Source organism: Gopherus evgoodei, chromosome 1 (genome assembly GCF_007399415.2).
Source record: "Gopherus evgoodei ecotype Sinaloan lineage chromosome 1, rGopEvg1_v1.p, whole genome shotgun sequence".
NCBI classification, from domain to species: domain Eukaryota; kingdom Metazoa; phylum Chordata; order Testudines; family Testudinidae; genus Gopherus; species Gopherus evgoodei.
In genome coordinates, this window is record NC_044322.1 from 52,935,763 (window position 1) to 52,961,731 (window position 25,969).

The 25,969-nt window shown below is 40.0% G+C and overlaps 1 protein-coding gene across 6 annotated transcripts in view; it reads left to right on the forward strand.

The window, feature by feature from the left end:
- The first annotated feature begins 1,788 nt into the window (after positions 1–1,788).
- INTS6 (integrator complex subunit 6) overlaps positions 1,789–25,969 on the forward strand; it is a 108,274-nt gene continuing 84,093 nt past the window's right edge. For 2 of the 6 annotated variants that reach the window (XM_030564390.1, XM_030564399.1), the window contains exons 1-4: positions 1,789–2,599; positions 2,747–2,824; positions 3,550–3,699; positions 25,771–25,860. In XM_030564390.1, the coding sequence (XP_030420250.1) occupies positions 2,489–2,599; positions 2,747–2,824; positions 3,550–3,699; positions 25,771–25,860 (429 nt within the window). In that variant the 5' untranslated portion in view covers positions 1,789–2,488. Of the gene's footprint in view, positions 2,600–2,746; positions 2,825–2,931; positions 3,255–3,549; positions 3,700–25,770; positions 25,861–25,969 lie in introns of those variants that run through there. The other 4 variants (XM_030564383.1, XM_030564416.1, XM_030564410.1 and 1 more) reach the window with 3 other exon arrangements.

Below are 25,969 nucleotides of genomic sequence, written 5' to 3' on the forward strand. Positions count from 1 at the left end.
ATTCTACCTTAAACTTCTGATATGCACACTAGTTTAACTCATCACTTTAAATTAAAGGAAATGTCATACCTTTGTTTCTGTGGCCTGGCCTCAGATCTTGTGGCCCCACCTAACCTGAGAAACAGCACAGCCTTGGCTTCTTTAAACTAAACGGGAGCAAAATCTTGCTAGTTTTTGAAGTTCTTTGAGTGGGCCCTGAGTGATTTATGGGGTGGCAGTTTTGTTTTTATTGGACAACTTAAGTGTCACATTTCAGATCCAACTAGGAGAGCTGGAAAAAGTTTTGTAGTGGGGGTGCTGAAAGCAGAAACCATGCATTTGGTTGTTATTACTACTTCAAGCCAAAGGGTGCAGCACCCCCAGACCCAACCAGAAGGTGCAGTTCTTCTAACGTCAAAACTACAGCACTCCAAGCATGCAAGGCTGTCTCAACGTGTGCCAATCTGAACGTATAGACCAGGAGTAAGCAACTTATGGCACAGGCGCCAAAACCTTCACGCGAGCTAATTTTCAGTGGCCCTCACATTGCCTGGGTCCTGGCCACCAGTCCAGGGGGCTCTGCATTTTAATTTAATTTTAAATGAAGCTTCTTAAACATTTTAAAAACCTTATTTACTTTACATACAGCAATAGTTTAGTTATATATTATAGACTTACAGAAACAGACCTTCTAAAAACATTAAAATGTATTACCAACACACGAAACCTTAAATCAGAGTGACTAAATGAAGACTGGGCACAGCACTTCTGAAAGGCTGCTGGCCCCTGATATAGACTCTCACTGAAACTGCCCCAGCCTATTTCTCCAGAGACTGCAATACTGAGTCCCGCAGCCAGAGCCTCTGTCCCAATTCCCGCCCCACCCCCACCCCCACCCCCATGGCCGCAACACCCCATGGCTGGAAATTGCCTCCCTCACACCAATGGGCGAGTCGCCCCGCAAAGCCTCCGCCCATAACCCTCCCATGGGACAGTCTCCTCCTCACGTAGAGTGCAACACACACACTCCACCTCCAGTCCCCGCAGACCCTGGAATGGATGCGGGCGGAGTCCCAGCCCCCGCTGTAGCTAAGGCCGAGCGGGAGCTCCCCCGTCAACCCGCCTCCCGCCCGCTCCGGCTACCCCTTGTGCCCGCCCCTGCCGGGGACTGCGCCGCCGTTAGAGGATCCCAGCGAGGCCTTCCCGCAGCCTCAGGGGACTGTGGGCGCCTGCGTTACCGGAACAGGAGCGGCTCGCAGGCAGCAGGAAGCGCCGCCCCGTGACTCACTCGGGATTCGTGGGGGGACCGGACCGGACCGAGCGGGCTGCTAGGCCAGCGCGCAGTCACCGCCCCGGCCGTCGCTGGGCGAGTGGATCCCCGCGACAGGCCCTGCTGCCTCCCGGGCCTCCAGCGCCCGCTTGGCCCCCTCCCCGCAGACAAGCGGCTCCCCGTGTCCTGTCCCTGGGGCCCCGTCCGTGCAGGTCACTCCCGAGCCGACCCGGTCCTGAACTCTCCTCAGCCAGGCATCCGGCCCCGCCCCGACCTCCCTGACGGCCGAGAACGAACCTTATAAACAGCCGCGGGCCCCGCCCCCACCTCGCGGCCCGTCCCGCGGGCCCCCACTCCTCCCCCCACCTCAGGGCCCGTCCCGCGGCCCCCTCCCTTCCCGCGGGTTTCCTGTAGCCCACATCCCCTTCTCACGGCCCGTCCCGAGGGCCGCCTCCGGCCCCCCTGGCGGCCCGTCCCACGGCCCGCCCCTTCTTCCCCTACCCCCTTCTCGCGGGCTTCCTCTTCCCCCCACCCTCTTCTCGCGGCCCGTCCTGCAGACCCCTCCTTCCCCCCACGGTGCCCCAGCCAGCCCCCTGCGCATGTGCCTATGGGTTGCTTCCTTCCCTGAGCAGGACAGCCGGGGCTACTATGTCATTGTTACCCCCCGGAGACAGAGTAGCAGCTGCAATGCGCATGCGCGCTACTAGAACGCGTGCTCATCAACTGCCTTTCCCTTAACGGCTAGAGCCGCCTCGTTTCTCTTTCCTCACGATTTAAATATGCTAATGAAGGGTCTTCGGGAGTCCTATGGCGGGGCAGGGAAGGGGTCACGTGGCTTGGGGACGTGCCTGTAGGGGGCGGCTCCCGACCTGCCCAGGCTGCCTTAAAAGCGGGCTGCGAGCGAGGAAGCGCCTCAGTCAGAGAGAGAAAGTGCAGGGGTGGGTGGTTCGCTGCTGCTCCGCCTGAAACTTCTGAGTAACATCAACAGGGGGCCGGCGGCGGCGGCGGCGGCAGCCGTGCAGCCGTGTCCGCCTTCTCCTCATAAACCAGCCCGTGCAGGGCTGGAGCGGGTCCCTCACACAAAGGCGAGCAGGGCAGCTCCCTGGAGGGGGGTGGCGGGGAGGCGCACCTCCCCGGGCAGCGCACTCACAGCTCCTACTGCCCTCCCGCCCGCCGGTCCCCCGTGTCTGCCCCCCGCCCCTGTCCATGTAGCCGCCGGCCCCGCTGCTGCTCCGCACTATGCCCATCTTACTCTTCCTGATAGACACGTCCGCCTCCATGAACCAGCGCACCCATCTGGGCACCACCTATCTGGACATAGCCAAAGGCGCTGTAGAGACTTTCATGAAGGTACCGGCTCTGCCTGCGACAGGAGGGGGGGGGGGCGCCCTGCCGCCCGGGTGGCGGGGGCGCGGGGCTGGGGAGGGCCGGGCGGGGGATCGCATGCGGGGCGCTGCTGCTGGCTCCCTCGGGTAACCCTGCGCTTTGTGCCCGCAGCTCCGCGCCCGGGACCCCGCCAGCAGAGGAGACAGGTACATGCTGGTCACTTTCGAGGAGCCTCCCCACGCGATCAAGGTAACCCCCGTGAATCGCCCTCCTCCCCCCGGGCCGGGGTGCCCGCCCCTCCCCCGCGCTCCCGGCGGCGCGGCGCAGCGCAGCGCAGCTCCCCCCGCACAGGCACACACAGGCTCTGGCAGCGGCGGCGGCGGCGCTGACATCAACATGGCCGACATTTTTCCTGTGCGGTGTGTGAGCAGCAATGGACTGTGGGGGATATTGATTCAAGTTAGGAGAAGTGACAGCAACTCCAAGGCGAGTTCGGCTGCAAGGGGCGGCGAGGAGCGGTACCTGCTTCGGGCCGGGCAGCCTTGGCTGGCGCTTCCCCCTCGTCGTGCGTGGAGACCCGGAGCCTCCACATGACACATCAGAAGGGAACCTGCTGTAGGTCATTGACCGGCCCCGTCCGCTGCCGTGGACCAGGCTCTGGTTATTCCAATGACCCGCAGTAAGTTGTAGGCTCACTCTTCGGACCGTGGAACCAAACGCTGATATTCTGCTGGGTGGGGGGCAAGGGGTGCGTAAAGGCTTGCGCGGGGGGAGGGGGAGATGAGGCTTTGAAGCCTTTGGAGCAGAAAAGGTTCTTAGTTACTTGTAAGATAAGTTGGTAGTTTGGGGGGGTATTTTTTAACCGCATGCATGCAGCAGAGGAAGACACCATTTTTGTAATCTGTAACAGAAAAGGCTCTCCCTGTATACTGCTAACATCTGAAGGATAAGCATTCTTGCCTTTCTCTTTGCAGGCTGGCTGGAAAGAAAATCATGCAACCTTTATGAATGAATTGAAAAACCTTCAAGCTGAAGGACTTACGACTCTTGGCCAGTCTCTAAGGACAGCTTTTGATTTATTAAACTTAAATAGATTAGTAACTGGCATAGACAACTATGGGCAGGTAGGTTGAATATAAACAGAGGGAAAACCCTTTCAGAGACCACAAATGATTAGTTGACCAGAATAACCTCTAGTCATGAAATATGAAGTATAAAACATAATAGGGGGGCTACTTAGACAATTGGGAAACCCATTACTAGGATGTAGTTTTGTACCCAGTTTTAATTCAGTTTTTATTTTATATCAGTCTAAAACTGCTTCAGTTTTTTAAACACAAATGTAGGTATTGATTTTTTTTTTCAGTTCACACATCAATTTTGGGTATATTTATTATGATCGAGATAATGAAATCTTATATTTCAGCACATTAGCTGATTGCATGCAGGGGTCATGAAGATTTTTTTCTCTTCCATGTACAGTGGTGCACAATCAGTTGGGTGCACTTTGAGGGTTTAGCTTTTCTCTGAAGTACAATTGTTATTAGCCACTGTTGGGACCAAACTATTGGGCTAAATGGAGCAGAGATTTAATCTTACATGTCACATCTTTTATCATTCAATCTCTTTCCCTGATATTAAAGCTCTGGCTTCATTGACACCCTGTACGGGAGCTGCCATCCTTCTGGCTCAGAAGGATTTGAACAGGACTTCTTTTGGAGTGTGTCAACATTACCTTTTAATCAACAGTATGGGTCACTGTAGAACAATGAGGCACTTCTTTACCATTCTCCCTCAAGTTGAGTGTATGCCCTGGAAACACTCTCAGTTGCTCTTGGCCTGAAGAGTAAGAGACTGGGACTATGAATTCAGCCCTAGTTTTGTTTTGCATAGTAGTGGAGAGCATTACCAGTGGGTACACACATTAAATGTATATTTTGCACTTGTTTGCCCTGTTAGCTCTGTTTCCCCTTTTTATTTTCTCCTGTGATGTAATGCCCTCTGAGAGGAAGAAAGGCTGTTGCTCCTTGTTTCACTGGAGAGTGAAATAAGTTGCTTCAACCAAATGGTCTGAGGCTGAGCATATTGTCTCTGCGTTACCATGTTCTGCTTGTGTAGGCGGAAAATTCAGATTTCTCATGTTTCACTGTGTTGCACTGCCACTAGACTACCAAGTCACCCTAAACACGTTTTTAAATGCAGTCCCAGTAATGAAACTTTGAAATGTACCAATTCAACACACACAGCTAATCTTTAGTCTATTTCCATGTGTTGCCCTCTTATACACCTACGTGCATTCACCTGTTTTTCTGCTTTTCTTCATTCCGGTTTCAGTTAGGTCAACCTTACAAAGTTTTCATGAAAACTTATCCTCACAGGTGCGGAAAAAAAATCCATATCCACCCTTGCCATGGCTATTGATGAGTAATACAGCAGTGATATTCATGCATAAAACATTACATGCCCTGGGTGAATCAGCTATGCTCACTTAGTCTTTTTTTTTTTTTTTTTTAATTAACAAGTTGGCAATTTAATTGATGCCATGACACTCATTGGCTATGAAAAATGAGTGCTTTTCGTTATCTTTTGAGCATCTGCATTGTTTTCATTTGTGCCTGGTCTGTCTTGTCCTTAGATCTTTGATTCCGGACCAGATTTCTTTGACCTCAGAAACACCCTTACTCTTCTAGATATTATAAGTCGATAACTTCTAAACAAAGTTTATCAGATACTTCACACTGTTCCATGTGTGGAAGACTTAGCAGAAGAGAATGGCTTTTGGTACATGCAAATATTCACTCACATGATTAAACAATCTTTTCTGAACTTTTTTCAGTGTCCTTTATAAAAACAGGTGACTGTGTGAAATTGATTTGTTCTGCTAGGTCCTGTGCTGCTGAAGTCCCTAGTTCCCATTGTAGCACCACTCTCAGTCTAGAACTTTTTCATAAGTTAGACTAAAATTTCAGATTACTTAACTGCAGTGGAATTCACTTCTGGGACTGAACTGGTCCTTCAAGTTCACGTTGGCGTATAAGCAATACATATTGCCATCCTGTCAACTGACATCAGCAAGGGAAGATCCACTGTTAAACAGCTCTTCTGAAAATAAACATATTAAAATGTACATGTTGCAGAGGATGTGGGAATAATTCAGGAAGATAAAAGTAAGAATACTCAATTTTTGAAATACTGGTGACAGTAGCATACTCTTACTCATCAATTTTTTTAAATGAAACACCTAGGAAAAAAATTTTACACTGTTGAGATTACTTGAATATCTCAACCAGTCTAGTTTAGCTGTCTAAAATAGAATAGCTAGATCTACTCTTTCTTGGGTTCAGAAGACAGGATGATTTACAAATAAACAAGATCTAGCAGGTATTAGAGAAGATATTACATGAAGAATAGATTCAAACATTTTTTAATGAAGCATTTGGGAAATTATATCAGGCTGTCTCATCCACTAAGTTATTTATCCATCACTCCTGCCATTGGATTGGCAAGATTCTAAAATATTTGTTCAGATTCCTTTTGTTTCTAGTACTTGAGCTGTAGAACAAAAGTGCTCCTTTTTATAAATACCAATGACAAGACATGTCTCAAACTTATTGAGAGTCAGTCTGGTTAAACCATCCAACTTCTGAATTGTTTATCTAAATGGTTAGGCCACTCATTATATCTGACATCTTTTGAAATTGGCCAGAGTTCACCATCAGCAGACTTCCTGGATTGGACTGATGTTTGAATGTTTGTTCTCAAATTAAACTTGAGAAAAACTCCTGCTGCATATTTCCTTGCGTCACCTGTTTAGACCTTAATACAAATATCTTAATTCACTATATGTGTTTTGCATTGCATTGGTACCAACTCATGAACAGAAAATGATAATGTTTGGGTTACCAGTTGCACAAATGTATTAGGTCACACAATTTCACATTTGGATCTTTAAGAGACACTTAACCTAATTTTTTTTTAAAAGTCCCAGTTTCTAATAGGGGAGCTTTTAAACATATCCTGAATGTATAAACCCCTCTGAGTGTTTTCACAGGGGTTTTTATGCTCCCTCAGTTTCTCCTTTAACAGGATCCTTAAATATCTTAACTATAGAAGTGAACAGTTGGCCTGACTAAAAAGGAAAAATATTTTTCCTAATGTAAGAAGTAATCTAAGCGTTAACTTGCACCTACTGCAGTTGTGTTCAGACAGAAATGTGATTTTTTTAAGTTAGCTGTGTCCCTTTAATTTGTGTAACTCTTTCCATTTGACGTTAAGCCATATATTATCCTTGCTTGGCTTTAGCAGCGTTCACAAAGTCAAGTATTTTGTTCATGTATTTCACGTTCTGTGACTGTTTTGATAGATGAACTTAAAGAGTTTTTGTACTTAACTCTGGATCTTTATTAGGTATGCTTCAGTAACAAAAATAGCTTAAATGAGAATGTATACAATAGAGAAACCATTTGAATACATTGGCTTAATACATCTACTGCCTATCACATCACCTTTGTAACTTTCCTAGCCTAGCTTGCACTTAACTAATTGACTTGTTTTATACCATTTTCTCTCTGATCAACTTCTCTATCCATTGTATACACTAGGCTGAATTGCTAGACCTCTTACTAGCAGACTTTCCTCAGTCACTTCTTACAAAACAGTGGTGCATCTTGTCACTATAGTTTTTCATGATTGCTAGATAAATTGTGACTACCTACCTTAATAGACAAAGTTAAATATCGCTAATACTAAATGCAGCTTGCTATTACTGGTTATAGGGTTAATACTACTAGTGTTGTTTGAAGTTGTGGTTAACACTGAAATGGAAAACATTAGAAGTATGTGACTTCCTAAATAACGTAGCAGAAACATAAGCAGAGTGGGCCATCTAAATACCTATCCTGACAAATTGCAAACTGTTGAATTTGATAATGAAACCATAAACTTGAAGCTGTAATGTTTGTAACACCAAAATAGTAAAAATTAGTGCATATAGATGAAAAGTACAATAGTGCTGCAAGATTTAATCTGATGGATCTGTTTTAAGTCACTAAAACTCTGATTCTGTGCAGCCTAGTGCACTTTGTCTTGCAAACAGTTATTTCTGTGGTGAGTCTGTCAATACCATGCTCTCTCTTACTGCAGGATCAGTGCAGTATGAGGTGGATGCTAAGAGAAAATGTGCTTGTTTAAACAAATATTTTCACAAAGTACTAAGGCAATAGTATTCAAGTTAACTTTTTTTATATAACGTCCTCTTCAAATTTTCACCAGCATGAAATTTTGGATAGAAACTTCTGTTATCAGACACCAACACAGTATCACTACAGATGTACCTTGCTTTCAATCAGGCTTCTAAAGTATGCAGCTGATTCAGTGAAACTGACCCTTGAGATGTGAACTGAATTTGATGAGCAGACTTAATGTAATAAAAGACAGACCAGATGACAAATTTCTGAAAGAATATTTTCTTGTAATCAAAGTGGACTTTCTCTAAAGTAGAAACTCATTCTTCTTCACACTGAATAACACATTATATGGAATAAAATATAAATCCCATGAAAAATATTACTGTAGTAACACCCAATAGCCTTGCTCTTGGCAAAGATCTTCCTAAATTTGTTCAGTGCATTTCAGGTAGAGCTGGGTAAATAGCTATTTTTTGTTAGTTTGCAATTAAAAAAAGTCAATTTGTTGAGTTGAACAAAATATTTTGTCAAAATTGAAACATTTTATTTCCCTTGATTATTAAACACTTGATTTTTTTAATTACATTGTTGAGAATTTTTAAATAGAAAGTGGTTTCAAACCAGAAAATCAAAATGTTTCATTCTGAAAATGTTGAAACAAAATGTTTTGAATCTTTTAGAAATCCCCCCCCCCAAAAAAACAATTTGGTGAAATCAAAACAAATTCTCAAAATTTTGGTGTCACTGAATCAATTTTTTGCTGAAAAATTTTGGCCAGCTCTAATTTTGAAGTGTTTACAAATACATAGGAAAGAAACCTTGAAGCAGAAAATAATCTAAAATCAAATTTGAATCTTAAATACATGAAGGCTATCTCAAGCCATTTTGGAATAAGCCAAGGGCTGTAAAGAGATTTATCATCTTGTACATTGAGGGGTTTTGTACATATAATGGGATTTTTTTAAAACAACCCAATTATCCAGATTTTATCCAATTTGCAAGCTTCTCTCAACTAACCTCATTTTAGATTGATCGCTACACAAGTATTTTTTACTTAATTTTTCATTAAAGCTATTTATAGATGCAGGAGAAATTTTTATTTATTCTGATCATTGGAATGTTTTCACAATAAAGCTTGCTTCACATTGGGCTGCAGAGGATCGGTATTTTTTGACTTAAATATGTGAACTATTACTAATTTGTAGCACATTTAGATTGTGTAAGAGAGGCATTTTATTTATGCTTGTGGAAAGACTTCTTTATTTTGTCCAAATTGTTGGAATAGTCATACACTTCAGTCTGTGGCTCCTAACACCAGTGTCACTGAGTAACATGAAGCTCAATTACCAAATATATTTATTAATTTAAGTCACAACCTTGGTCACTTTGGTAAAAGGGGTTGTAAATGTATATAATGCCATCTTATCTAAACATCTTTTGAGTGAGGTGTTGTAAAGAGTGCTTCACTGTATCATGTCTTCTGAATTTGCATGTATTACATTTTACACTAGTTGTCATGCTGAGTTTGATTTGACTTTTCTTTGAATAGTCACTTACATAGTAGTGTTTGACATTGCAGATTGTAGTTATTGAGGTTTTTATTAGAAGTTCGTAGTTTTTTGACATGGAGGAGAGGTGGGTTCTGGCTAGATGTCCTTAAAACTACTGGGCTGTTTGAAGGTATGGAAGGTGTCTTTAATGGGCTCCTGGCTTGTGCCTCATGTGACGTGGAGCTCATGGCTTTGGACATGGGTAGAGAATGTAGTTATCTTCTCTGCAATCCGTTGCTTACAAATAATCAAAATCCTTCAAGTATAAATTTCTTGGCATTCAAGGGTGAAAAGTATTGCAGTGGAATAACCTGTGCTTTGAGAGTACATCCAGATTTGCAACCCAAGTTTAGACTAACATTTCCTGCCTTGTCAGACTTGAACTGCTGCAAAGGCAGTTTCTTCTTTTTCTCTTTGATGGCGATAGAAGCTTGTACTGCTTTAGAGTAACTGCATTTTCTTTTCTCTCCTCTCCCCCATCTCTTTAAAAAAAAAAAAAAAAAATTCTACTCAGAGCAACTCTGGAACACAGTCTAGGGAGAACTTCATCCATTAGGAAGCAGGAGCACCACACTTTTAAGGCCTGACAGTTACAAAAACAACAAGGAGGTTAATTGATGGCAGTAGGTACACTGAAGGATTCTCCATCCTTCAAAATCTCGCTCTTAAATGGAATTGGAACAGGCTGCGAAGTAGTGTGAATCCAAAACCTTCTATCAATAACTTACTCTAGGCTTCTATTAAAGGCATTGATGCAAAGTTCTTGGGTGAGGTGGAATCTTTTGTTTTTCCATATTTCCACATTGGGTGGTATGCACTGAGCTTGAGTATTTTGCCTTCCAATTATGTATTTTTGATATAAGGAGTTACATTCTCTGTCTAGGCATGCCATCCCCTCCACTGCTTTCCTAGAATAGTTTAGATTTCCGGATAACTCCTGTTTCACTGTATCTGTTAACAGTCCGCACCACTGGGGGACCATTGCAAGAAAGCATGCTTAGTTTTAGATCTCTAGCCAGAGCTTGGGCCCAACTCAGTGATCTGTTTTGCTCTGGAATGAATGAACGAATATCTAAAGTGGTGACTAGATTTTGAGCCATGTTCGTGTATTCTTAAAATTTGTTGCCTCATTTATCTAGTCTTAGGTTGCTTAATGTGTTTTTAAAGGAAGTTCTAAAAAGTAAGACTTATCCTGGTAAACAAGGTTGCATGAAGTCTACCTTATTTTCACAGATATAAAACATTCTTATAATCCTTTCCATTAGTGGAAAGGGGGTATCTTTTATTTGAGGTATTTCCTGATATTCATATATCAGTGAGGCTTTGATCATCTTGATTCTTGAGGCACTCAAGAATGTACTTACACTTTTCCTTTAATTATATCTTGGATGGACAACTGAATCCGCTGTTATCTTTGTCTCTGAACCCTGTTTCTTGGATATATTAATATTAGTAGTTTTTACCTTTCCACTAACCCATTTGCAAGTCATCAGAGCTAACTGCCATCAGAAAAGCAGGAACATACTGTACGGAAGGGAATGGAAAGAAAAATAGCTTTTTGTTTAAGCCTTGACTGGTAAGGCTGCAATTCAGAGCTTTCTTATACCATGAGTTTAGTGAAATATATTCTGAGCAAGTGTCAGGTAAGTAAGAGAGAGTCGAATAAAAGCAACCAGTATAATTAGGAGGACGCTGAAAAAATTCATATACCTCAAACGATAAGTGATCTGGATAAATTCTGCTCAGTATTGTGCTTTCTTTGTCCCTCTCCTTGGGGGATAAGAGGAGCTGCTACTGTTACACACTTCAGATCTCTCCTGTACACAGTTAAAACTATCACTGTTACCTCTTGTGAAACTTTGATTCCAACATTCCATCCCATTCTATCCCTCTTCTGTTAAAGTTACATTGCACAAAATTCTACTTATTTGAATACTAGTAGGAAGAGAAATTGTACAATTTGTCTCATTTCACACAATATTCCCAGCTGTGTACAAATTTCCTTTATCGCAGTGGTTCTGAAGCTTTTTTACTGGTGACCCCTTCCACCCAGCAAGCCTCTGAGTGCACCTCCCTCCCCCGTATGAATTAAAAACACTTTTAACACCATTATAAATGCTGAAGGAAAAGCGAGGTTTGGGGTGGAGGTTGACAGCTCGTGACCCCCCCAGGTAATAACCTCGTGACTCCCTGAGGGGTCCCAACCCTCAGTTTGAGAACCCCTGCTTTATAGGAACATGTTTCCAATTCAAATTGTTGCCTTTTGACCTTGTGTTATCTAGGCATGTTTTTGGTTGTTTTCAGCCATTGTTCTGTTATTTATTCATCAGTCTGAGAATACATTTGGTATGCCTAGCTATTTTAATTCAGTGATCCAGGACTATATCAAGCTGTACATTCTGTATGCATTGACATGAGAGTGCTGGAGTTAATTTTAGTTCTCCAAAGGGTAGGTCAGTCTTCCTCTAATTTTAAATATCTCAGTTTTTCTTGGGTGGGTTGGACAGAAGGTAGCCTTTCTAAATGCAGTGAGAGCAAATCTTTCCTATATCTCAATAGATCTCTTATTTTAAAGGTAACTTTACCAGTGACAGTTCCATTATTCTTGGTTACCACGTGTATATTCTCTGGTATTTTCAAAGGATACATGCGTATCAGTAGTCTTAACTTCATACAGTCTTGTCTTATAGCTGTATAAGTAATTTTCCTCTGCTATATCACACCCTAGTTGAAAAGTGTGTAGACGTGTAGATTCTTCGCTGTCAAAACATTATATTCAAATTAGATGGGAAATGTTTAATGAGGTTTGTACTCTGATCTTGGCTCCAGACTACGCTAGACCCTTAAAAAAATCTATTGTACAGCTATCACTGTCTCTCTAGGTATGTATATATTCCCCATTACTGTTGTATCTGAGCACCTCACAAACTTTAATATATTTATCCTCACAACACTGCTGTGGGGTAGTTAATAGTATAATCCCTGTTTTATAGATGGGGAACTGACGCACAGAGACAAAGTGACTTGCCCCAGGTCACACAAGATATCTGCAGGTCTCTTCAAGTTCTGGACTAGTGTCCTAAATTGAATTATTATTACAAATAAGTGGAAAGTCACTATTATTTAGCAGCATGGATATTAATATCAACAAGAATAACTTGAACCCTTGTGTTTGGGAACAAGGCGGTAAGACTTTCCTGATTGCCTTTTACCTTTCATAAAAGGAAAACAGTATGTAGTGAGACTCTGGTCCTATCCATGCTACAAGCCATGACTATTCTAGCTACAATGGTTATTCTAACATGGTTGTCAAGCATGGATTTGGCAGAGCTATGACAAACATCTTCTGAACATGGTGATAACTAGCACCATTACATGGTTTTCAGAGGCTTGCTTAAACAGCTTTGCTACCAGAAAGTGCGGTAGAGACTCTGTCCCACTTAGTACTATGGTTTCCAAATATATATGCGTTCCAAACACATACAAGTCAGGCTGAAAACATGTTTAGCTGTAACTAACAACTCGGATGTCCTTAATTGTCCTTTTGGTGTTAACATGACCTTACATTTTCACCAGAGTCATAAAACTGAATTTTCTGGACATAGAATAATTGCCTTTACAAGTGTTAAGTTTTTTCCTGTGTCCATCCCAGTCATCTCCAATTTACAGATCTCACAATTGCCTTGATCTGTTATGGTTTTCCTTCCTTTGTGGTATTAGTTACTGGCTACTGCTAGAAGCAACATACTAATATCTGTCTGGTATGGCAACTCCTGTGGAGGGGGCATCTTGAGTTTCCCATGTATTATGTGGACAACCATTCCTTACAGTCAAAGAGCTACGTGGAACTCAACCAGAACAATAACAGTTGAGGTGACTCTAAGTGACTGACCTCTTTTTTGCATGTAAATCAAAATTTGCTGTCTAAATGAGCTAGAGTACTAAATATGAGCATCTTCCTAGTCTTTGCTCTTTAATAGGTTTGAAGTAGACCTAAAGCATTTGGATAATGAGTATGTTTCATGTAGCTCAGATTCTAGAGGGAAGTCCTGGAAGAAAGTTGCTCAAAATCAGCCTTATAGTAGATAACATCACCACCTGAAAGGCTGTGGCTGATAAACATTAGTATACCTTGTTTGTCTCCAATGAATGATAGCATTATGTAACTACATTGTAATAGTACATTAGTGTTACACAAGTGGAGTACACACATTAAAAAAATCAGACAAGATTTAAGCATGTACAGAATTATGACAGTAATGGGGGTGTTTTATATTCTTTTTAAAAATCAAAAATACAGTAACTTCCATCCATGCATCTTTTTTTCCTTTTCTAATCCAATTTCGTTTTCTAGTCGAATGCCTGTGCCAAATTCTCTTTGGCACTGCTGCTGGAGTGCTTTGCTGGAAACTAGTCATGCTTGCTTGTGGAATCTAGCAAGGACATGATGTTTTGCATCTCTTTTGCCTCTCCACTTAAGCATCTCAAACTGCTTTACCAACATTGACAAATTGAATTCTCAGTACTCTGGCTCAGGGTCACACAGGAGTCTTTGGTCCCATTGGGAATACAGCCTCATCTCCTAACTCCCAGTCCCCTGCCTAACCACAAGACCATCTTTCCTCACAGATTTTACCAACATTGTTGGCTCTATCATATGGTATTTAGCACTGCACCTTGCCACCTCTTCTTAGTGGCATTGTTTAGTAATATTTTTGTTGGTCTCATTTTTATGTATTCAGTGTTGTATTAGTGACATTACTTAACTTCTTTGCATGTCTTTAAAAAAAAAAAAACTTTAAATGGAATCTGTTATGTTAACCAAGATGAAAGGAGAGAGAGAGATCCAATTTTTATTTTAATACACAGTTTAAGGGGAATTATTAAGACCCAAATATGGATACCTCTTCTCAGCCAATCCTTCTCCCTTTCATATGATTATTTTTTAAAATGTGCTCTAAGTATGGAAAGAATTATCAACCCAGTAAAACATAAAGGCTGCAGTAATTAAGGATCTGATCTAAAGCCCAGTGAAGCCAATTGTTTTAGGATTCGGATCAAGTCTTTACAGATGTCTTTGGAAGACCAGACTAAAACCAGCTTGGGGATCCAAGTTCCTTGGGATAGATTTTAAAGGTAAGGCTGCTAATTTTGGAAGGAAGAGGGAGGAAAGGTGATAGGTATTTTTACTTAATATCCTTTTTCTAAACAGTGTATCTAGGCCCAAAATTTAAGTATGACAAATTTTACTTTTTTTGTACAACAGTTATAATAAAAAAATATAACTAGATAGAAATATGCCTAGATTCTAAATAACTTTAAGTACATTCACTAGGCCACTGAGAAGACCTGAGGCCAGGGCATCCCAGTTTCAAAGTGATTACACTAGGGTATGTGAGTGGGCTTCTCATTTAATCTGCAACTGGCTATGCATACTTTTTTTCTTTTGCATTTTAGTAAGCAGGGATCAATACCATAGTTGGATGATGAGTTTTAAGCTGAATACAAGAGTGCCATTTTTACAGTTAGTTCACTGACAAATTGTTACTTTTGTATTTAAAAAAAAAATTAAGCAAATTAGATGTATGCTCAGTAGCTATCACTCTATAAATTCAGTTAAACTGGCATTCTTGACTTTTAGTTGAAAACTAATTTTTAATATTTTTTGTAGTGCAACTCAGTGTTAAACATCCTGGCAATTGTTTTGTTGAGAATTCTAGGTTTCAATCAAAAGTGATACAGAACTTGTTTGATCATTATTCTTATTTCCTGATCTTCACTAGGTGTACTTAGCTCAATGCTCTTGCCTTTACTTGACAGTGACCTTCAATATATCGGGGAAAGCTTTTTAAAGGTATTTAGGCGTCATATGGGATTTTCAAAATCATCTAGGAGCCTAATATCCATTGAAATAAATGAATTTTAGGAACCTCAGTGTTTTTGAAAATCCCACCAGATGCCTAAATACCTTTAAAAATCAATCTGATTTTCACAGATTACTCAAGATTCAAGGATTTTTATTATTTCTTGACATTTATCAAGGAAGTAGTTGAACTTACAGCACTTTAAACTTTACAGTCCAAAAACTTAAAATAATTTATATAATCCTTTAGCTAGAATTGTCTTAAATTAGCTCTTAAATAATTTCCCTCTCACTTATCTCCCTGATCCACTTTGATTTTTTGTGTGTTGGGGATTTTTAAAAGGGTCTGTGGGATTTAGATTTGCAAGTCTCATTGGTTTTCAGTGAGATGCGTGCTTCCATTTTGATTCAGACTCCTCTTCCCCCCATGTCTATACATGCATATTAACATACACTGAAAAATGTGCCTTTTGTATTGACTCTTCTGTGCTTGGCCTTTTTGTGTTTGAGCAGAAGCTCATCAGGCTTCATTGAGTTATTAGTTAATAAACATTTTTCTAGTTTGTGTAAAACAAAATGTCCATGTTTTTAAACAGTTCTAAAGAGGCTGAAGTTTCACAGTAGGTAGCTAAACATTCTTAATAAGCAGTACCTTCTTAGTTAGACTTGTGAGCTCAGAAAATTTTTGAATTACCAACTATTGAAAATGTGGCATCAGGCACCCCCAGTAAAATGTTTCATTAAGCAGCCAGTTGCACAGTTCAAGATGGATGTGATGTGATGGTAATTGTCTGTATGGCTATTTGGTTTCAGAAATTTACAAACTCGGGCAAAGCTAGAAAAATGTAAGTTTAAAAAGTGAACCGCAGAAGGATTTTTGAAAACTTGGGACCTTTTTGCTGCTTTATGGTATATCAAGAATGTCTGAAACTTGTGGGTGTTCTAAAAATATAATTAGGAATGTTATGTTTTTTTTCTGGAGGACTTCTGGGGCAGGGAAGGGGAGAGGTTCTCAGAAGATGTTTCAAGCTTTCACCCATTAGTTGTAGACGTCGTGCATATTGCTAAATTTTTAAGGTATCCCCTCTCTCCCAACTGTTAGCCATTAGTGTTAAATTTTTGTTTAAAAAAAAAAAGCTTTGACCATTGAAAATGCAAATTCCTTCCCCTCTGTTGCTCAGTTTTCAGTCTTGTGACATTTGTCACAGCATGATTTCACTGGTTTGCAAGAGCCTTTTTTTCATGAGATGCTATACCATTTTTTGACCCTTTTAGAGTTTCTCTTTGAAAAGATGTCAGATGTTTTATGTAGTGAACATAGCAACCTTTTCATGAAGCTGTCTGTTCCGAAGCATAAAAACTAGGCAAAAAATGCTGCTACTCTAACTGAATGGTGTATTTCAGTTATGAGTCTGAGTTTGTTTTGGTCAGGGATTATCAGAAGTCTCATGTTGTATGTATGCTCTGCTATGTAATACCACTTGGTGACTATTTCATGTTGTGTCACTTTTCACTTACATATTTAATTTGTTCTAGCACTTTATTGTCCAAAGATTCTAAATTGCACTACAGAATGACTGTACAAACTGCATATACACAGATAATTTAATCTACTACTGTACTTCAGCTGCCTCTAGGGTACAAGATAGCAGCCATCTGAAGCACTCAGTAATTCTCTACCCAAGTAAGCAAAATTAACAAAATTGACACAAGTGGGGAAAATTTTATGTAGGTGGAATGTGTAATTAGCCTAAAGAGAATTTTGTGAGGGTAGTAAGACGAATGCTCCTACAGTATTTGTGAATGGCTGTTTTGTGATCTAGTGGATTGAACCAGGGGACTTAAAACTCAGGAGACCAGCATTCTATGCCTGATTACTACTGCATCATTCTGACCTTGGAAAAGTCATTTAATCTTTTTACTTCTGTTAATGCATTGTTTAAAAAATGCTTACCTATCTCATATGTGCTTTGAGATCTGTGGATGAGAAGTGCTGTATACATGCAAAATGTGCCCTTGATTAATTTAGTTCTTTGTTTAACTATTTGATGGTGAGCACAGCTCTGGGGATATATTTATTAACTTATGCTCCCTCTGCTGGCTAGCTATGCAATTACAAAGCAAAACTATAGGATCATATATGGTCATCGTAGTGTAATTTGATTACAGAGGTTTTAAAGAGACATTGTTACCTGATTCACTACTTATACTTTCAAATGATAATTTTTGTTGTTAGGGGATCAGTGCTATAATAGAAAGCTTGTCTCTGTTAATTTACAGTATTTACAGGAGTCTGCTTAAAAAGACTACTGTAGCTTGACTGAAGTACAGAATATCAAAGTGATAAGGCTTATCTTAACGCCTCTGTATAGATTTCTGTTAAATTTCTGAGACTCGAACTACAAATGATGACCCTGCATTGATCTGATCCAAGAAATGATAGATATAAACAAATTTTGTAAAATAGTTGTTTGTTGTATCAGAATAACAGTCACTTGGCTCGTTGTACTATGTTGATCAATGTTTTGAGGACAGAAGTTTGTGAACTTTGTGGTTCTACAGAACAGTATGTAATTTGTTTTGAGTGTTATGTGTGTGCTTTGTGGGCATACCTCACTTGAATTGTTAAATGCAATATTAATTAATACAGTAAGGTTAGATAAAATAAAAAGGAGATTGGAGACAATAGTTCACCCATATTAAACATATAGTAGATACAGTAGTACTTAGCTTTGCATTCAGTAGCCTAGTTAGTAATTGCAATATTTGCAAATGTGGGAGGGTTAATGTTATCAAATCCCGTGAGAACCTTAACTTTTCATTTCCTTTTATTTTTGCACTTAAATATGCATCCATTATGTCCTGCTAGTATAATTTTTCTGTCTTTAATTTAGTTGAATTTTCCTAAAGATGACTCTTAGATAGAAGTAGAATTGGGTTTATACTACTTTTGTTTAATAAAAAATGAAGGTCTGAACAAAAAGTAAATGTTGCTTTACATTAGATAGATATTTGTCTGTCTACCCTTCTCTCCTGGTAAACTGTAGATTACTAAAGAACTAACAGACATATTACACATTACCAAGGAAGTAAAACATGATTATTAATTGATGGGATATTTTTATTTAGACTTTTTTCTTGTTGATGCTTATCAGACTCAAACAACCTGCAAACAGTTGGAAGAAAAGATGTCTTAAATATTCAGCATCTCTATCCCCTCAGTAATGAGCAGAGGGTTATCATACCACTTCTGTGAGTTGGACAGTTGAGATACAAAGCAAAAACAAGAAAAGATTCCACCTTGATGATAACAGTAGACTTAGTTAGATGTGGTAGCTGCCTAGACTCTTTGCTCCTCGATTCTTAAAATCTCAGAGGCTTTTCTATCCACTTCTGCCTCCAACCCTTTTCATTGATAGCTCTTGGAGGACTTTTCTAAACGAATTTAATTTTTTTTTCATACTGAGATGATCAAATCAGTTCCTTAAAGCCAAGAAGGTAGAGTATTTTATGCCCAATATTTTTGTCATTTTCTACAAGATTAAGTTTTTTAGGCTTATTTTAGATCTGTGAAGTAAATTAATAATTCCCCAGTTTCCTCAATCAAGTCTGAGTGTCTTCAGTTTTAAAGTGTGCTTGTATTAATCTTGCTGTATGTTCTTGTTGCTTTTATTTTACTGTTGAAGATTCTTCGTATTATTTGCAAAGCTTGGAACATTGGCATTTCTACAGCTTTGTGCATGTTTCTTCCTTACCATGTCTCTTCCAACCCAGATACTTGGTAGAAGTTGTACAGCTGACTTGGATTTACAGATGATGATTATGATTTAAGACATCTATAGAGGGAGAGAGCTCTTTTTTCTCTTGCTAAATAATTAGGCATGGATGATCCAAAATCCATTAGTTTATTACGGTATGTGGTAGTATCAGACCCTGAACTCATTTCATCCCTCACTAGAATGAGTTATTGTCATTTGAGGATGAATTTAAGTGTTTATTGAAAAGAGTGAAGGTAGATTTGTTTCTGTATATTTAAACCCAAGATATAAGACAGCAATCATTATTCAGTGGAGTAAGAGAGAATCTGATTTTTCCAGAATACTCCATTGCTACTTTCTCCCTTGTGTTGGCTGGTTTTCTCTGCAGTGAGTCCCTGACCCTCTTTTCTTCAGCACACTTTCACACATGTTCTTTTCACATGTCTCGTTGACCCTTTCCTCACAGGTGCAAAGTCCTGCTCTTTCTACTCAGAGTTTTGCTGTTGCAGTTACACTTTCTCATTCTCTTAACTGCCTAAATTGTACTCAGTTGTTACAGAACCCTCTGATTCCACCATTCAGTTCCTCTTTCTAACAGAGACATACTCTAAAACAGTTTGATTGCTGTGTGAAAAACAGTAGAGGACAATAACTCCTTGTTATACTGAGAATTATTACTACTTTGAACTTTCAGTTATTTCACACTCTGCTTTGCTTTATCAAATGTCATATGTTATGTTGCCAGTTTACAATCTTCAGTCCTTTGTTTCTTACCTGGAACCTTGTAGATTGTGCAAGTTGTTTGGAACAGGGGCTGTTCCCTTTGTTACTTGTCTGCATGGTGCCTAACACAGTGGATTCCTGGCCCTTGATTGCATTCCTCGGTGGTACTGTGAAATACATCATAGATGTCTCTTTATTCCTGCTAAAAGGAAAATTCCAGACCATTTGGGGAAACTAACATTATTCCTTCAGCTGCTGGCTGACAGCAGGCAGTGAGAGAGAGGAAACCAAATATAAATGAATGATTTCCCTATTCTAGATCACACATTTCAGGGCCAGTGGAATTGGTAGTCTGTAGACCTCCACTAATTTGAAGCTAATCTGGCCAGATGGGAGGTATATTTTGAGAACCCTAGTTAGTTAGGGAAATTTGTGTCTGAGGGAATAGAGGAGGGTGAAGGTGATCTCCTAACAAAGTCAGGAACATGGCACTAGCATCTTGGCCCTTTTTTTAGCAATGAAGTATGATGGATGGAGCTGTTATATCTGGAAATGAATGGAGGCATCCAGAGCAATCAAGTTGTTCTCAGTACAACAAGATCTCTGTTGCATAGGCCTTCTGATAAACTCAGATTGAAATGCAGAAATCAGAGTGGATCACTTTCTGATCTTGAAAGAATGGCCTTTCAATCCACAAGTCTTTTAGTTTACCTTAATAGACTAGTTACCTTTCTGGTCTAATAACAGGCACCTCAGGTTAAAATACACATCCTATGGCTTTAGGCTTCCTGCATAGATACTTTTGACTTCCTGATGGATTTTCAAGTGGAATTGAGGTACTTAGTCCTTTAATTCTTTAGACACTGAGAATCAGAGCTGGAATATGCAAGGTTTCTTTTACAGTTCATGCGAGTCTTACCCTTCATTTGCTTTACCTATAATAAACTTTTTGAACTCTCAGAATCTATATCGATGCCTCTGGGTCAGCTTTCATTGATCTCTAAACTTATTTGCACATAATGGTGAAATAATTTTACACTGTAAAATCACGACATTCTATCAGTAACTTTATTCTTATTGTAGTCTTTCAGAAGTGATCAAGGGTTCCTTTCAAAAGGTGTCATTTTGACCAAGGTGTGCTAGATGTGGCTTCTTGGGATGGCAAGAGGGAGTTATTGAAGAGCTCTGCAAAGAGTTCCCAGTCCTGGCTTGGTCCAGGAACCTTGGGATCAGTGGACTACATACCCCAATTTGGTAAAGTGGTGATAAACATCATGACTTAATTGCCTCATGATGTGGGCCAAAAAACCATGCCATTTTAACTATTCAAAAATAATTTTGTGTGATGTATTGGGATATCATGTCAGCAGTAATTAGGATACTAACCTGTTACTGTTTTACTGGTAAGCTAAGAGTTTGAGGCTCTCATTTCCCAGTATATTTCATATTGGTCTAACAGATTTCAAGTTTTCCCTGTTATTTATGCCAACTTCAAATAGAATTTTCTTTAAAACTTGCTATGCTGAGCTAATGGAGCAATTACCTTTTCTTTTCACTTCAGTACACATCTGCGCTTGATGGTGCAGGGTGTGAGTGAAGGGAAGAAATTTAGATTTCTCCACTTCCCGGATAATATCTGCTAAAGGAATAGAATGAGTCTGCCATCAGATGCTTCTTCCTCAATCTTGGGTGGTATTTCCATCCCTACTAGAAGCCTGTAGAGTAGAAAGAAAATTATTCCAGAGAAGTTGCGGCAAGATAAAAACTCTAGTAGCTACTGAGTATTGGAAGCTATTGAAAAATGCCAGCTGAGCTAATTAGATGTCTATTTGACACAATCAGCTGAAGTCTCTACAGGAGCAAGTTGCCACTCTGATTTCATCAACTAGAATCATCAATAATGGACCTTCTGTAAGGAACTTGTCTGTGAGCAAGCCTATTTAGATGATAATTAAGTAAATCTCTGTTTACTGCAGGCTGATTGGAATTTGCTGTTCATTTCTTCTTGCCAGCCTTATGTACAGCATTAAATATAACAAATTAATGTTTAAAGCTCTAGAGATGTGATATACATATTCACCTTCAATGATCGTAACAGTCTATCTTAACATCTTAAGTCTATTAAAGGATTTGGTATTTTTGAGAAGTATATTTTTGTGTAGGACTTTGTCCAATTCAATATTAAAGGCCAGTGGCAAAATGGATTTGAATGATTGTTTTAAAATTGGAAACAAAGACTTTTAGAGAAGTAAATAAAATTCTACCGAGACATTGGTGGAATAAATAGATTAGTATAATCTTCTATTTACGTGAAAAAGCAACTTTTTAGTCCACTGCAACTTCTGATAACTTTGTGTGTGTGTGTCTGTATATATGTATATTATATTTATTTTACAGTACTTGATTTAAAGTTGCTTGTCTTGCATACCTGCTTACAGGTGAACTGAAAAGTCATGGCTGGTAAATCAGGATTGCTCTGTTTCCTTCAAGAGTTGATGACATCTATAATTAGTCAGAAAATAGAGAAATTTTAATAAAAAAAAATTTTGAGCAGAAATCTTTCCCCAATATTTACCCATTGTAAATTATATCACCATTCCTTAAGGCAGAGTAGTGTAGGTGGTCATGATGTTACAAACTGTTGCATGAGGTACATGGGGTCCTGAACTCAGCTCATCTTTAGACTCGTTCTGTGGTCTCCTAGAAAACTGAAGTGCAGCTGTTGCATTAATCTGCAGTCTTTGATTACCAAGAAGTATATCCAGCATTTAAATTATAAAGCATCAGTGTAGACCAGTTCAATGTCATCAACCTTTGCAGGAGTGTGGCTGGGTGGACTAGGTCTGGAGGCCACCCGCTGCTGCCTCACGGCCCTGCATCACCTTGCGCCAGAGTAGAGCAGTGAAAAGTCCAGGCAGCCTAGAGTGGCTGCATAGGAGCAGCCAATCGGGGGTTGCCAGAATGACCGATAAGGGGCCAGAAGGGCCAGATAAAAGACAAGCAGCAAAGCCATCAGTTGCTTTGTGGAACTCAATGAGGGAGGACTGCGTGCCTTGCTGGCTAGACGAACAGCTGGACCGAGGACAGCTCACTGCACAGAGCTCACCAGACAGAACTGAGTCTAGGGAAGGCAGCCAAAGACCAAGTGCCTGGCTAGATAGAAGAGCAGCAGGACCATCAAAAGGTCATTATGTGCAGACTGAGCACAGAACTTGGCCAGACAAGAGTACTGAGATGGTCTCTGCTGGTCTGATTGCAGAATGAGCTCAGGGAGGGCTGCTGAAAAGGACACCAGCTGAGGGTACCAAGATGGGCCACAGCTGGGTGTCTGAAGAAGGCAGTGCCTCTGGGAAGAAACTTAAGAGCTATGGCCCCATGCCAGGGCCATTATAAGAACTTGGGACTGTTTACCTTGGAAGGGGGGACAGTGTATACGGCTCAGCCAGAGGGCTGAGTCGCTGAAAACTAGCCGAGAGAACCATTGGCCAGCAAAAGGGGGCACTCGTGAGAGGCAGATGTAGACACCATTACAAGGAGGTAGAATTCTGATTTGGCAGTCGTGACTGTTCTAGTCATCTCTAAAGGTGTGCAAGATCAGCAACCTTAAGCATAATTTGTTCTTACATATTCTGCTAGTGAACAATAGATTTTGGGGTTTTAGGTAAATAGCTGTAATAATAACAATGTAAGTTCTAGAATAAGTACCTCCGTAGTCAGCTGTCTTATAGCTAAAATGTTTTTGAAATTAAAAGGCAAGAAGGGTTCCAAGACTGAAGTCCTCTACCAGTTTAAAAAAAAAAATCGGTGGGAAGTTTGCCTGAATGTCTTCAGGCTTAGGCCCAAAGTAATTGCAGGTAAGCCTGGATTTTACTAGAGTATGGGAACACCAACACTAGTGTAAGACTGGGAGAGAATACTTCGTCAGTTAGAGGTACATAAAAACATCCAAATAGGAAGTTTTGAAAAATTGGGTTGTTCCTCTTAAAAGAAATAAAGAAAGTAGTGTAATTCTTTGAAGGATGATTCACACAGGATTGCTGATCTGGAAGAGTTTAGATATGGAACATGATGGACAAATAAAGTCATGAAAAAGACTGACTGTTAATGTCATTTATGATACTGATTAGGTCAAGATATTTTTGTCCCTTAGCTGTATATATATCAGCTGTAGTGTAAATGCTCTTCACTAGTGATTCAGAGTTCCTCCTGTAATAATGAAATTTGTTTTAAATTAAATGACCTGCAACGTAATTAGCTTTCAGTTGTTGCTTCATGGTTGTAATAAACTACTAGTTGACAGGATAGCATAGCATAACTGTTGCTTTGAACTTAAAAACAAGACCGGATGATCTTGGCAAACTGAATAAAAAAGAATGTGTACTTAGACATATATTTAAAAGAATTTATGAATGTTAAATTGGTTTATAATGTAGTTTCTCTAAACAGTGAAGATCAATTTCTTCTGAGAATTTCAGTGCTTGAGGTTTTAAGTTCTCCGTAGCAATAAAATAGTAAATTTTGTAGCTGTTAAACATTAGGAAAAATATCTTGAGGGTTAACCTGGAGCTCTTAAATTTTTGTGTAAAAATATGAAACTAAGTCTGAATGATGAGGTCCAGAGTAGCTTCATGGAATCTTCTGCTTTTCTATCCTAAAACACTTTTTATATACTGGTTATGGTGGGAAAGATTTATCAAAGGGGAACGTCTTGCAGCATGCTCTGAATGGTCAGATTATGGAAATGTCTAATATCTGAAATGTCACTGCACAGCTAAATCCCTGGACTAAGAGTACTTTCTCTAACGCTTTGACCTGAGTTTTGTAAACTATTTTGTCCAAAGGAGCACAGCTGTTTTGGTGGATTATGGATGGAGAAGTAGTCTCTGATATAGCTGAATCCTGACCCAGTTATGGCTTTTAAAGGTCAGAACTGCACAGAAAAGTTCTCAATATAGCTTCGTCTCAAGGGTGTGAAAAATCCAGAAGAATTTTTTGTCAACCTAGCTACTGCCTCTTAGGGAAGTAAGTTACTTATAGCAATCAGAGAATCTCTCTAGTTGCTGTAGTAAGTGCCTTCACTTACAATGCTACGTTTTAAGTATAGACATAGCCAAAGATTTCTCAGACCTGTCGACAGAAGAAAGAACAGAGAGAGATGGTCCTGGTGCTCTGTCATAGGATTCTATCTCCAACCCCAGATACAGTGAATTCAGAGTGGGTTACTACAATTGACGCATGCATAGGTGGAATACACTAGCTTAGATCCTCCTCTTGAAGGTTCCAGGCAATCTCGTGGTGGAAATGAGAAGTGCTAGTGGCAACATAGGTCTGATTGTCAAGGATTAATTATGAGTTGACCAGGACCCCAAGGCCTTCAAGCCACTTTGACAGGCGAGGTCACAAAATGTCTTCTGTAATTTTGGACACTATATCTTAAATGGCGCTGATGTAGAGAGCTTGTCAATGTTTATGAAGAATTGAATAGTTAATGAAACAGGTGTGTGGGTGTGCATGTGTGAGAGAGAAAATCACTCTGGTTGGAATGTGACCCAAATAACTGGGTACCACCCAGTTCTAAATTCTGTTTCTAGAATATTCTCAACCTTTAGGTTGTGAAGATATTTTCTTGTGATTATATAGTATTCTGAAAATCTTAATTTTTGATTAGTTATAGAGAAAGGAGTTGCAGGCTCTTTTGGTTATGAAGATAATGTTCCACCTGTTAACAGCTACGCCATTGGATTTATTGAACATTAGTATTTGCATATGTGCAATTAATGAAATTCTCAGAAAGAATAACTATTTTTTGTTACTTTAACATGACATGTATAGTCAGTAGATGTAAAGACCTATTTTAGGTATATGTAGCATATATATATTGGTTCTAGGATTGCAGGTGTGAAAAGGTTGAGGAACCTATTCATAGCCTAGAGTATTGCCGTGGAACCAAATTATCTACCTACAAACCCAGTCCAGCATTCTCTGAAGTCAGTGGGAATATTTCCCTTGATTTCAGTTGGTGGTGGATTGGGCCATTGGTCCACCACTGTGGGTTTAAGCAAGAACCTTTTATATTTGAATGTAGCATTTCTAATGTAATTACACTTTCTTTTAGGGAAGAAACCCTTTTTTTCTGGAGCCAGCAATAATTATAACAGTTACTGATGGGAGTAAATTAACTACCACGAGTGGGATACAGGATGAGGTAAGGTCTGATCTCTGTTTATCTATTGTACCAGACTTTTTGATAGAAGGCTGATGTGTTAGGATTACCAGTTGTTTAAACCTGTTCAAATGTACATATGGGATAAACT